Raw genomic sequence first — 13289 nt, forward strand, 5'->3', positions numbered from 1 at the left:
AAGTAGGAAAATTTGAACACTGACTAGCTATTTGAAACTATAAATGATATTAGAATTATGTTTTTAAAGATCCTATCTTTCAAAGATATATAATGGAATACTTATGGATGAAATGAAATGATATTTTGGATTTGTTTCAAAATAATCCAAGAATCGGGGAGGAATACGGAGAAAACAAAGTTGGCCATGAGCTGATAATTCACAGGTGATATGCAGTTTACCCAGCTTCATACAACTCTTCATATAATTTCCTCTATTTTTGTGTATGTTTCAGTTTTCAACAAGCTTTTTAAAAAGTAGTAATAGGGTAGGATATAAATCCACACAGAACTTTAACAATGCTTGGTTATCAATTTTTATAAAGATCATAAATTCCTTTTGAATGTAGACTAGAGGTTACCACTCAAGTATGTGTTACCTTCAGGTATAAGCAGTCCTCAGCAAATCCCAACAAATAATTATGGTAGGAAGTCCAGAGGACTGCATCTAGTGATATTCAGCATAATAATTTAAATGTGAAGTTCTATTCAACCTCAGATACTACTGTATTTTAGTTATTTACTAAGTACTTTCATTTCTATGCCTCTTAATTTTAAAGTCTGATAAATAAAGAAGAACAGATATGAATTTCAATACTAGTATCAAATAATATTTATTATGTACTCACAGGTATAAGATAACATATGTTAATAGATTTAAGTGAATCCTTAAACAAAACTTTTAGAATTATAAGGTTTTATAAGATTCACCTTTTCGTCCTTGCTCTGTGTTTACAATATTTTTGACTACTTTATCAATAGATGCAATTGTACTGAACATTATTAACCTTACCTAAAATATTTAAAGACAGATCCGTTAACAGTTCATTTTAAAAGTATGAGAAGAAGTGGGCAGCAGAGGATGAGATGGTTAGATAGCATCACCAACTTAATGGACATGAATTTGAGCAAACTCCAGGACACAGTGGAAGACAGAGGAGCCTGGCATGATGCAGTCCATGAGATCACAGAGTTGGACATGACTGAACAACAAAAGCAACATCATCATCCTAATAATCACACGCAGTAATTAAGAGTGGTGGAAGAAATATACTGAAATGACAAATAACTAAAAATACCTTTCTAAAAACATACACAGGTCCATATATCCACCTAAATAAATCAGAGCAATTCTAATACTTACTACTTTAATATGCCTCAATTTGTACATGAATTCAACTCTTCTACTAAGCTGTGGGTTCACAACAATGACTTCTGTGCTGCTTTTATCAGAAAAACTTACATATCAATAAACCCAGCAGTAATACTATTTTCATCAAATAGCAGGAAATTTGTTGTTTTGACTTCATCTCAGAGCATACAATGTGGATGTTTTTATGTTACAATGTTTTGAAAATCTAAATTATGTAAGACCATATCAGGAGCAAACAAGATATTAAATACCTTTTAATACTTCCAACAATAAAAATCCCTTAAGTGGAATCCTAAGGTGGCCTCTCTGATCAATAGAATCTTGTTACAGTAAACTGGAACCTGTAATTAACTCTGAATGTTTCCCACCTTTTCTTTCAAAAAGAAAAAGGCGGCGGCAAACAACTAGAAAAACTAGTTGCATTAATTTTTATCCTAAAATCTATTACTATGGTAGGTTTCTCGCTTAGCAAATCTGTAAATTGCCCACAGTTTAACACCTCTTGCACTAGAAAATTAGCACTGATGTTCAGAGTGATCTATTTGAGATCCTATAAAACCTCAATGAAATATATTAAAAAGTATACATAATTCTTGGGCCCAATGAGATCTTGACTGAATTTTGACTCGACTGTTTTATAATGTGCTCTATGACTTGGAGCAAGTTATTTGTATAACTTGCAACAAGTTATCTAAGATTTTCAATGCTTTATTGTTCTTATCTATTAAAATGAGGCAAGACTATCTCAGAGGGGTTTTCTGGAATGGGGAGTGGCATCAAATAATATCAATACGTACAATATTCTTAGCATAGTATCTTGTACAGAATACCAAAGTATTCAAAAAATGTTCTTGGATTTTATAGTGGTGGTGGTAGTAAGTAGTAACAAAAAAAACTAACAATGGTGAAAACTGAGAAGAGGTTCTACATAAACCTTTACAATAAGACAGAGCAAATAACATTATACCCCTGAATTTCAACATAACTAAATCTTTTCTACACGAAACCTGCAATATGTCAAGGATCAAATATATTTTCGTATATATTTTATGTGAAGAATAAATGCTCTTTATAAAAGAGCAGGTCTTAAAAAATATTAGAAAGATACATGAGCAAAAGGTAGACAACTAGAATATTTGAAAGTCTTTAAAAAATTATATGCCCTTTTTTATGAAGAATATTTTGTCCTCTGAGTTATGATACAAACCAAAAAAGTGAGCCTGAAAATAAAGGTAAACTCTTCCTTGCATTCCAGCTCAAGATGATTACAAGATTATAAAATTTTCACTTTGCCTTCCAATAAATCATAATCTACTAGGAATAAATATTCAACCCTGTTCTTAAATATTTTCCAGATAGCTTTGGATAACTATACTTTTAATCAATATTATTGGGCATAAACTTATGAGTCAAGAAAATGAGATAAACTGCATGACCTTTGGAGTAAAAATTAGAATAGTTTCACAATTTGCGTTCAGCAGCCAAGCATTTAATCTTTGTTTCTATTTCTCTGTTCAGAGGATGAAGCATTCTACTTTGTAGAATCAGTTGCTAATATTCATCAACATTTTAATTATATAGTAGTGACAAGTGAAAAACAGCTTCTGTTATTACAGAAGTCCATCTTGCTAAAATACTGACAAAATTATTAATTTTAAAAACATATTCCATGCACACATTTAAAAGAGAAATATTTAAAATTTCAGAGGTAAAGGGGAAACTCCAGAAGTTGGTGATGGACAGGGAGGCCTGGCGTGCTGCGATTCATGGGGTCGCAAAGAGTCGGACACGACCGAGCGACTGAACTGAACTGAACTGAAAAATCATTTAGTCACCCTGGGTTCCCATGCTGAGAAATTCAAAGTAGACTCCAAAGGACTACAAACCACCCAAAACTGATTGCAAAGTATTACGTACAGGTATACTTTTATGGAAAGAAGGTCTGACCACAGCTTAAAATACATTTTCAAAGAGATCTATAATCCAAACTTCTGTAAACATAAATGTCTGGAGAAGGTTTTTCCCCTAAGGTTAAACTCCATAGCAATCTGTACACTCATCATCATACTGTACTGCACCATATCATAACTACCTAGTAATTTCTGTATCCCTACTGACAAATAAATTGCAGAAACAGAATAGGAAGCATCTCTGCTTTGTTCATGGCTATAGTCCCAGCATTCTGCCAGGTGTCTCTCATGTAACAGATGATCAATTACCATTTCTAAAATAAATGAATCAATCATTCACTTGCATAATTAAATTTGGGCCAATTTTTTTTAAAGTGCTTTCTAAATAAATATTCCAATTACACACTCTTAGTAAGAACTTATAATTCAATTAAAATAATTTTATATTTAAGATAAAGTGAAAGTCGCTCAGTTGTGTCTGACTCTTTCTGACCCCATGGACTGTAGCCTGCCAGGCTCCTCTGTCCATGGAAATCCCCAGGTCAGAATACTGGAGTGGGTAGCTGTTCACTTCTCCAGAGGATCTTCCCAACCCAGGAATCGAACCCAGGTCTCCCACATTGCAGACAGATTCTTTACCATCTGAGACATCAGGGAAGCCCAAGAATACTGGAGTAGGTAGCCTATACCTCCCAGGAATCGCACCATGGTCTCCTGCATTGCAGGCTGATTCTTTACCAGCTGAGCCACCAAGGAAGCCCATATTGAAGATTTCATTCAGTTAAGCAGGCCTGCAAAGTCCTTGTTGAAGTCCTATCTGCTGGGAAACCCACCTAAATCTTACACCATTGAGTGACTACAGAGAAGTTTTATGGAAGATGTGCTCTATAATGTAATATATTCTGAAGGTTTTCAGAATATATCAAGAAATTTTGATGACTTATAACTGGTCTGATCTGCAAATTAAATATCTGACATGATCAAACATAAAATAACTAAAATCCTAATTTTAAAGGTATTTTCAAAATAAAGCCTCAAAAGAAATTGGGTATCTTCCACCATCATGTGAAATTTTTTGCAATGTGACAGACTGCAAATTAGACATGAATTTGAATAATTATCTAATTTAAAATTTATTCAATAGCTTTTAAAATGAAGTGGTATTCCTTTCTCCACTTTCTCTACTTTGACACAAAGCTATTTCAACATTTTTAAAATGTTATCGGTTTCAAAGTTGTGACTGGCCTTTTATCAATTTCATCTACTAGAGAATTTAATTTTACTTCTTTATGCAAATATCTCTTTCAGAATTTTCCACAGGTTATTGTGATCCACACAGTCAAAGGTTTTGGCATAGTCAATAAAGCAGAAATAAATGTTTTTCTGGAACTCTCTTGCTTTTCGATGATCCAGCGAATCTTGGCAATTTGGTCTCTGGTTCCTCTGCCTTTTCTAAAACCAGCTTGAACATCTGGAGGTTCATGGTTCGCGTATCGTTGAACCCTGACTTGGAGAATTTTGAGCATTACTTTACTAGTATGTGAGATGAGAGCAACTGTGCGGTAGTTTCAGCATTCTTTGGCATTGCCTTTCTTTGGGATTGGAATGAAAACTGACCTTTTCCAGTCCTGTGGCCAGCGCTGAGTTTTCCAAATTTGCTGGCATATTGAGTGCAGCACTTTCACAGCATCGTCTTTCAGGATCTGAAATAGCTCAACTGGAATTCCATCATCTCCACTAGCTTTGTTCATAGTGATGCTTCCTAAGGCCCACTTGACTTCACATTCCAGGATGTCTGGCTCTAGGTCAGTGATCACACCATCGTGATTATCTGGGTCGTGAAGATCTCTTTTGTACAGTTCTTCTGTGTATTCTTGTCACCTCTTCTTAATATCTTCTGCTTCTGTTAGGTCCATACCATTTCTGTCCTTTATTGAGCCCATCTTTGCATGAAATATTCCCTTGCTATCTCTAATTTTCTTGAAGAGATCCCTAGTCTTTCCCATTCTATTGTTTTCCTCTATTTCTTTGCACTGATAGCTGAGGAAGGCTTTCTTATCTCTCCTTGCTATTCTTTGGAACTCTGCATTCAAACGGGTATATCTTTCCTTTTCTCCTTTGCTTTTTGCTTGTCTTCTTTTCACAGCTATTTGCAAGGCCTCCTCAAACAGCCATTTTGCTTTTTTGCATTTCTTTTTCTTGGGGATGGTCTTGATTCCTATCTCCTGTACAATGTCACAAACCTCCATCCATTGTTCATCAGACCACCTGACCTGCCTCTTGAGAAATCTGGATGTAGGTCAGGAAGCATCAGTTAGAACTTGACATGGAACAACAGACTGGTTCCAAATAGGAAAAGGAGTACGTCAAGGCTGTATATTGTCACCCTGCTTATTTAACTTATATGCAGAGTACATCATGAGAAACGCTGGGCTGGATGAAGCACAAGCTGGAATCAAGACTGCCGAGAGAAATATCAATAACCTCAGATATGCAGATGACACTACACTTATGGCAGAAAGTGAAGAGGAACTAAAGAGCCTCTTGATGAAAGTGAAAGTGGAGAGTGAAAAAGTTGGCTTAAAGCTCAACATTCAGAAAACTAAGATCATGACATCCGGTCCCTTCACTTCATGGCAAATAGATAGGGAAACAGTGGAAATAGTGGCCGACTTATTTTTTTGGGCTCCAAAATCACTGCAGATGCTGACTGCAGCCATGGAATTAAAAGATGTTTACTCCTTGGAAGAAAAGTTATGACCAACCTAGACAGCATATTAAAAAGCAGAGACATTACTTTGCCAACAATGGTCCATCTAGTCCAGGCTATGGTTTTCCAGTAGTCATGTATGGATGTGAGAGCTGGACTATAAAGAAACCTGAGTGCCGAAGAATTGATGCTTTTGAACTGTGGTATTGGAGAAGACTCTTGAGAGTCCCTTGGACTGCAAGGAGATCCAACCAGTCCATCCTTAAGGAAATCAGTCCTGGGTGTTCATTGGAAGGACTGATGTTGAAGATGAAACTCCAATATTTTGGCCACCTGATGTGAAGAGCTGCCTCATTTGAAAAGACCCTGATGTTGGGAAAGATTGAAGGCGGGAGGAGAAGGGGACAACAGAGGATGAGATGGTTGGATGGCATCACCAACTCAATGGACATGAGTTTGGGTAAACTCTGGGAGTTGGTGATGAACAGGGAGGCCTGGCGTGCTGCGGTTCATGGGGTCGCAAAGAGTTGGACACGACTGAGCAACTAAACGGAACTGATCCAAATATCTGTGTAAATATTGGCCCTTATGATTTTAGGGTAAGACTAAAATTTTAGAATGATAATATTAAACAGGTCAATCTAGAAGAAAAAAATACCCATGTAATTCTAAATACACTCATACTTTTTCCGTTTTCATTACACACTAAAATTTATCCTTTGAAAATTTAACACTATTTCTAATGGCTTACTTAATGGACATACCGGAAGCTATGAATGCCCTGAAGTTCTTGCTGTAGAACCTCTTGTGTTGTTGCTATTAAGTCCAATGCTCCAACAAATTCAGAAGTAGATAACAACACCTGTACTGTAGGCTGAGTCTGGTGTACAGTGGCCATTAACTTCAGTTTATTGTATACTTTAACACAATTATTTCTGGTAAGTGCCAGTCTTAAAATGTGTAGTGATCCTTCACACATTACTTTATCAATCTGTGCAATTTTATCTCGAAGCATTTTTACAGCCTGGGAAGTTTTCTTGAGGTAGTCCTGCAATTCGTGTTGAGAGGTCATTGCATGAAAAAATGCTTCTGAACGTAAAGAGATCTGGTGAGCAATGTTTACTTCCACAATATCCAGATAATGGCTCAGCTTAAGAGGAAAGAAAAAAAAATCAGAGTTATAAGTATATTTTAACTATCCAAATGTTTTCTGAAAATGATACAATATTTCTACATGTATTTTAAATCCCATTGTGTGAACCATTAGATTATATGATGCTTGCTATTAGGCACACAAAATAGAAAGGTGATGAAAGGTAGAGCCCAAAGATTAATAAATGTAAGACAAAATCACAGTAGGTGATTTACCTTCTTCCTCTGCTCCTGCCACTACTGCCCTCCAAACACCAACTACTTTCTAGAAAGTAAAAGTACCCCACCGTCACCTCAGAGTATAAGCTAGTTTCAGAAGTTCTAAGATCTGAGAGAGAGAGAATATTGATTTTCTTAACCTCTACACATCATCATTATCACCAATATCAAGTCATTTATCTGACTGAAAGATAATTATAGGTTATTATTTATTGACTTCTTCCTTCTATGTATCAGGAACTGGTATTTTATATATATATATATATAATTTACTAATTTCAACAGTCTTAGAATACAGGTTTTATTATTATTTTCTTCTACAGATGAAGATACTAAGGCTTAGAAACTTTAAATTACTTGAATAAAGTCATATAATTAGTAAGCAGAAAAACTGAAATTTGAGTTCAGGTTTGTCTAACTCAAAAACTGAAGTTCTTTCTACTGCACCATGCTGCCTCAAAACACTACAGAATTCATGAAAGACAGATTGGTGATCAAGTCACTAATTGTAGAATGTACCAGAATTCATTTGGATCTTTTTCTCCCCCAGGGCTGTTTATTTTACATTTCAGCAATTATTCTTTTATCAATTCATAAAATCCACGTTATTTCCAATGTGCTTTCCTCTTAAATGACTGATAGAAGCCTGAAACAATTAATTCATATATAGTTTGTCAGTAACACTATCAAAATTAATTCCTAGAGTAACATATATTAAAAATGCTTTCTAATTTCAAATATGGAGTCCTAAAATTTGAGTTGTCTTTTCTTCCTTCAAAACTGCATATGTCTTTTTTTGGCTATATTATCTTTCTATTTGTCTCTCACTTTTTTACTTTTAGAGTCTTCAACCCATAGCTCAAACTTCAAGAATTATCTCTGAACATCTCAGAATTCACAGTGTTAAAGGGTTAATGGGCTTTCTACATTTAGGACTCATAAAATTAAGAGATTATTTGGTCACCAAGCTTGTTTCCTTAAAACTATGCAGGATGATGCATATCTTCAATAAGGCTCCTTCAATAATATATTAATAAATAGATTACAAACAAGACATTCTTTTATAGTTTAAATCTCTTGCATTTATACTCTTTTGCTGTTGTTCTTTTTATCCTCAATGACTGCTCATTTATTTACCTAAAAAGCAATAAGGAGATGAAAGTACTTAGTTACATCACAAGCTAAAGTAACTCAATTTTCAGAAAATGGAGAACGAGTAACTCCTTTAAGACAGTGCTACTCGAAATGCAGTCCATATGCTGCTGCCAGTTTGTGAACTGTTCAAGAGGTCCAAGACGAAAAGAGGAACTTTGCTAGAATTTTTCATGGAAAGACTTTCTTAATGAAGGAAACAGTACAATGATTTACATTCTAAACCGAACTCGTTAATCTCATCGCAGAACACAACTTTGGATAGCAGCACTACGATAAGATATAAATTTCTCTAATCCTTGCTAGCATCCCCTCTTTAAAACTAGCAAGATAAAACAACTGTCATCAATCATATAGTAAGTTTGAATCCTGTCTTCGAATCCTGTTTTCCATTCCTTTTCTAAGAATAGAGCAGAATGAGAAGGAAACAAAATGTAAAAGTAACAAAGCTGATTTTGCAACTTACCAAAAAAAAAAAAAAATCCATTAGTCACTCTTAACATTTAGCATAAGAAAAGTATTTCATTTGAGTTTCAAAGATTTTTGCAATTTATCAATATTCCATTGATATATTCTTTTCAAAGACATAATATTTTCATAATTCATTTCCTATTAAAAATTCTATAAAGGGAACAATTTTTTAAAGTATTCATAAAAGCATTTGTATAGATTGATGAAATTTTTATTGGCTTCTGTTGTTTTTCTCTTTTAAGGTATACAACAGGATATACTTGGAATGTAAAAAAAGCAGTCTGGGACTGAGTCTATGTCCATAAATCTATCCTTTTCCTAAGATTTATGAATTTATTTTTACTCAAGGAAAACCTTCATAGATGGAAATGTTGCCAAAAAAAAAAAAAAGGGAACTCGTTTTCAACTATGGGGAAGGCATACTCATAATTCTTTCCTCACATTTCTTCTCCTTTCCTAAGTCGCCCTTTCTTCAGTTGAAGAGGACTAGACCCAACTTATTGAATAACCCACATGAGACAAGCTTTCAGACTGCCAAGAGCTGTCATTAGACTATAACGGAATGCTTCATCTCAGTTTAGGAACCACAGTCAGTTTCAGAAATGTTCTAAACTTGAGTGCTAGGAAAGAACAGAGATCAAAGGTCTTTACTTCCTATTCCAGTTTTACAAGAGTCTTGATATGTGAGTTCTGTTTAAAGTTTTACATTTTAAATGACTTTCAGGTGTTGACTTCTGAAATATAGAACATTATATATAAGATTTTGAAAAACTGCAGACATGCAAAAGGCTAGGCTTTGCAAAGCTTTGCAAAGCTAAATGAACACTAATTTTTAACTATGATATTTTTGCTTCAAAAGAATCATCATTACTATGTGTAAAGGAGGAAAAACAGTTTCTTAGGAAAAGTTCATTTTCTGTGGTTTAAATCATAAAGAATATAAAATTAGCCAATATATTGTTTGGAATAAATGTAAAACAATTAATTGCATTATCTACTACATCCTTTCATCTGAATTTCTGTCAACTGCTGATTTGGATAAGAAGCACTCAGACAATAAGCTTTTCCTTTTCAACAGAACAACTGGTATTGTATTGAAACAAAATACTGTTACTTTATCAGTTAAGATTTAAAGGGTTCAAATTATCAGTAACAATAAGGATGAAATTAAAGGAATTAGTGCTTACTAAATAACTAATTATGAACACACACAAATATTGGGTTGGCCAAAATGTTCATTCAGGTTTTTCTGTATGATATCACAAAAAATCTGAATGAATTTTTTGGCTAACCCAATTGTATCATTTGATTAAAATAGTTTTCTACATGGAAAAAATAAAAATTACCTTTTCTTGCAGCAACTTTGAGGAAGCTGCATCACGATTTCCTTTTCCACCAGCAGTATTAAAATGAGACCATGGTAAAACTGAATTAAAAGTTAAGGAATCGTCCAAGGCAAAATCTGGTTTCATAAAAATCTAATAAAAAAATGCATTTCCCTCAATTAGATAAACATTTTCTTTACATATAATATCCCCTTCATTAAAATAATTAACTTGAATCTCAGACATATACAGAAAAAGGAAGTGATAACAAGCTGCTGCTGCTAAGTTGCTTCAGTCGTGTCTGACTCTGTGCGATCCCATAGACGGCAGCCCACCAGGCCCCGCCGTCCCTGGGATTTTCCAGGCAAGAACACTGGAGTGGGTTGCCATTTCCTCCTCCAATGCATGAAAGTGAAAAGTGAAAGTGAAGTTGCTCAGTCATATCCAACTGTTAGTGACCCCATGGACTGCAGCCTACCAGGCTCCTCCATCCATGGGATTTTCCAGGCAAGAGTACTGGAGTGGGTTGCCATAACAAGCTATGTATATAAAAATCTATCTCTGGATTACAGCAAATGGCTACTTACCGATATCCTTCCCTAATCCATGCTTTATACTACCGTCAGACATACCATTAAAATGCAACTGTAACTATTATAATCAAGTTCTCTTTTTAAATTTCTCAGTGAATTCCCATGACTGACAGACCAAACTCTCTTAGAAAGGTATAAAGAGCTTTATTTACCTCATACTTTACAAAATTTATTTATTTAACCCCATCTCTAAACACAAGGGGCTTACCTTACAGTTCAGCTGGTAAAGAATCCACCTGCAATGCAGGAGACCTGGGTTTCATCCCTGTGTTGGGAAGATCCCCTGGAGAAGGGAAAGGCTACCCACTCCAGTATTCTGGTCTAGAGAATTCCATGGACTGTATAGTCCATGGGGTCACAAAGAGTTGGACATGACTGAGCAACTGAACTGAACTAACTGATGATTGGGAAATCTAACTAGGGACATGAGTATATTTTCTAATCCCTCTAGTATAACTAAAAGGATTGATTAATTCAATACATGTTTATGATGATTTATTCTTATGCTAGGCACTAAGGTGGAAACAAAGCTAAATTATTACAGAGATCCTAATCTCAAGGATCTTTCACCACAAAGATGTGATAAAACATATACATAAATATTTTATAAGGAAAAGAGTGACAAATGTCTTAAAAGGGACAGTAGGGATCTAGATAAAATGCTATGAGAGTTTGGCAAAGGGTCCAATGATCTTCATTTGGGGGGAAATGTATTCATACAAGTTGCCATTTAAGCAAGAAACTATACAAGATAAGATATGAAGAGGTAAAAGTCTTTCAGGCTAAAGGAACAGTGCAAATAAAGCATGAAGCCAGCAAAAAGTCTGAAGTAAAAAATGTGTAAAAAAGAAAAAATAAAGAATGTCTAAGATTAGTAGGCAAAAGTTAAGAGTATGACTATGATGGAAATGAATAATTAAGGGCCTTAAATTACAGAGTTTGAATTTTGTTTTGTAGAAATCAAAGAACTTTAAACATGACTGCCCTTTCCTGTTTCTTTCATCTTTCTGTCTCTTCTCACCCTAAAAAGCAATATAGACCTCTGAGAATCTGACGAATGCAATGGACTCTTTCCCCAGAAAACAAAAACACATTCATCTATTACATGCCTCTACACAAATTTTCATACAAAGAAAATATCTCTAATAATTTGGTGGGGTAATAAGATCAGTGGGGGCTTCCCAGGTGGCTCAGTGGTAAAGAATTGGCCTGCCAATGAAGGAGATGCAGGAGATGCGGGTTCAGTCTCTGGGTTGGAAGATCCCCTGGAAGAGGAAATGGCAACCTGCTCCAGTATTCTTGCCTGAAAAATTCCACAGACAGAGGAACATGGCAGGCTACAGTCCATGGGGTTGCAAAGAGTCAGATATGACTGAGCAACTGAGGGTGCAATAAGATCAAATTTTTTTTTTAATGACGAGATTTAAATATACTTGTAGTTTTTGGTGATAAAGAAGAGACTGATAATGCAAAACAGAGCAAATAAAAGTGATGCAATAAAGTCCCAGAAAAATCAAAGTGGTCAAAGCATCAGAAAACAGCCCAGTGAAAGTTTCTTTCAAGACAAAATTAAAGATCAAATATTAAAAAGCTGTATTCTCATTTTTCAGGCTTTGTTACCTTAGGTACTTGCTCCAGATCTGTCCTGGATTTATCTATTTTTAAAAAGAAAAGGAAAAATATGATTTTTTAAAACTTGTTTTCACTTTATTTCCATAAAATATATTTTGACAGATTCAACACTATACTAGGTCACAACTAAATAACCACTTAAGTTTCTTTCTTCAATAAATAAACACCTCCTTATGTCTAGTAGTAGGCAAAGTGCTGAATAAGACATGTTTCAAATAATTTTTATCAATTGTATAGTAGCAATAAAACAACTAAATACATTTCAAATCTTTTTAAAATGGACACAGAAAGCTTGGTACTATCTTACAGAAATACTATTTTTATTGTTCAAAATATCTACCATCCCATCCAGAATTTCTTTGATCAAAGTTTTTTTAATACCATATTAGTTTTCTTCTTAGACATCTTAATTTGTATCATCTACAAGCTTCTTGAAAATGAACCTCCTTCATCTTCGTCTTCTAATCAGATCTCAAGACAAGGCACCCTCCTTTCCAAACTCAGCTTTCTGTACTTAGACTCCATCCTCTCCTGCCTCTTCTCTGAGTTCACTTCATCAACTACCCTGCCTCTCCATACTTGCAACCTTTTAGAAGGCCTTTCCTCTTACCATACAAACACGCTCAGTTCTCTTCCATCAAAAAAAAAAAAAAATGATGATGATGATGAAGAAAGATAAAACCCAGGGCCTAGTGTAGACTAAGGCAAAGGAGAATCTCAGGTGCAAATTTCAGGAAGCACTCACCCTCAGGATTATGCAAATATCTCTCTTGCCTCATCTAATCCTGGCCTTGCAAAAACATCCTTCTACCACAACTACTAATAGAAACAAACTAGAAGGATTCTGTTCCCTCTAGTCAAAACTTTACATCTCAGATCTTCAAGTCACATTTATACTGGCAGTCTCCCCTTCTTACTTTTATACTTGCTCCTT

General features: G+C 34.9%; 1 protein-coding gene across 5 annotated transcripts in view; it reads right to left on the minus strand.

The window, feature by feature from the left end:
* Positions 1 to 13289, minus strand: part of VPS54 (VPS54 subunit of GARP complex) — a 102837-nt gene that overhangs the window by 55364 nt on the left and 34184 nt on the right. For all 5 annotated transcript variants that reach the window (XR_011569298.1, XM_070798872.1, XM_070798870.1 and 2 more), the window contains exons 5-7: positions 12344 to 12378; positions 10152 to 10283; positions 6576 to 6961 (exon numbers count right to left, since the gene is read on the minus strand). Coding sequence is in view for 4 of the 5 variants with exons in the window: in XM_070798872.1 (XP_070654973.1) it covers positions 6576 to 6961; positions 10152 to 10283; positions 12344 to 12378 (553 nt within the window). In the remaining variant the exon portion in view is untranslated. The remainder of the gene's footprint in view (positions 1 to 6575; positions 6962 to 10151; positions 10284 to 12343; positions 12379 to 13289) is intronic.

The sequence above is a fragment of the Bos indicus genome, chromosome 11 (assembly GCF_029378745.1).
Source record: "Bos indicus isolate NIAB-ARS_2022 breed Sahiwal x Tharparkar chromosome 11, NIAB-ARS_B.indTharparkar_mat_pri_1.0, whole genome shotgun sequence".
NCBI lineage: Eukaryota > Metazoa > Chordata > Mammalia > Artiodactyla > Bovidae > Bos > Bos indicus.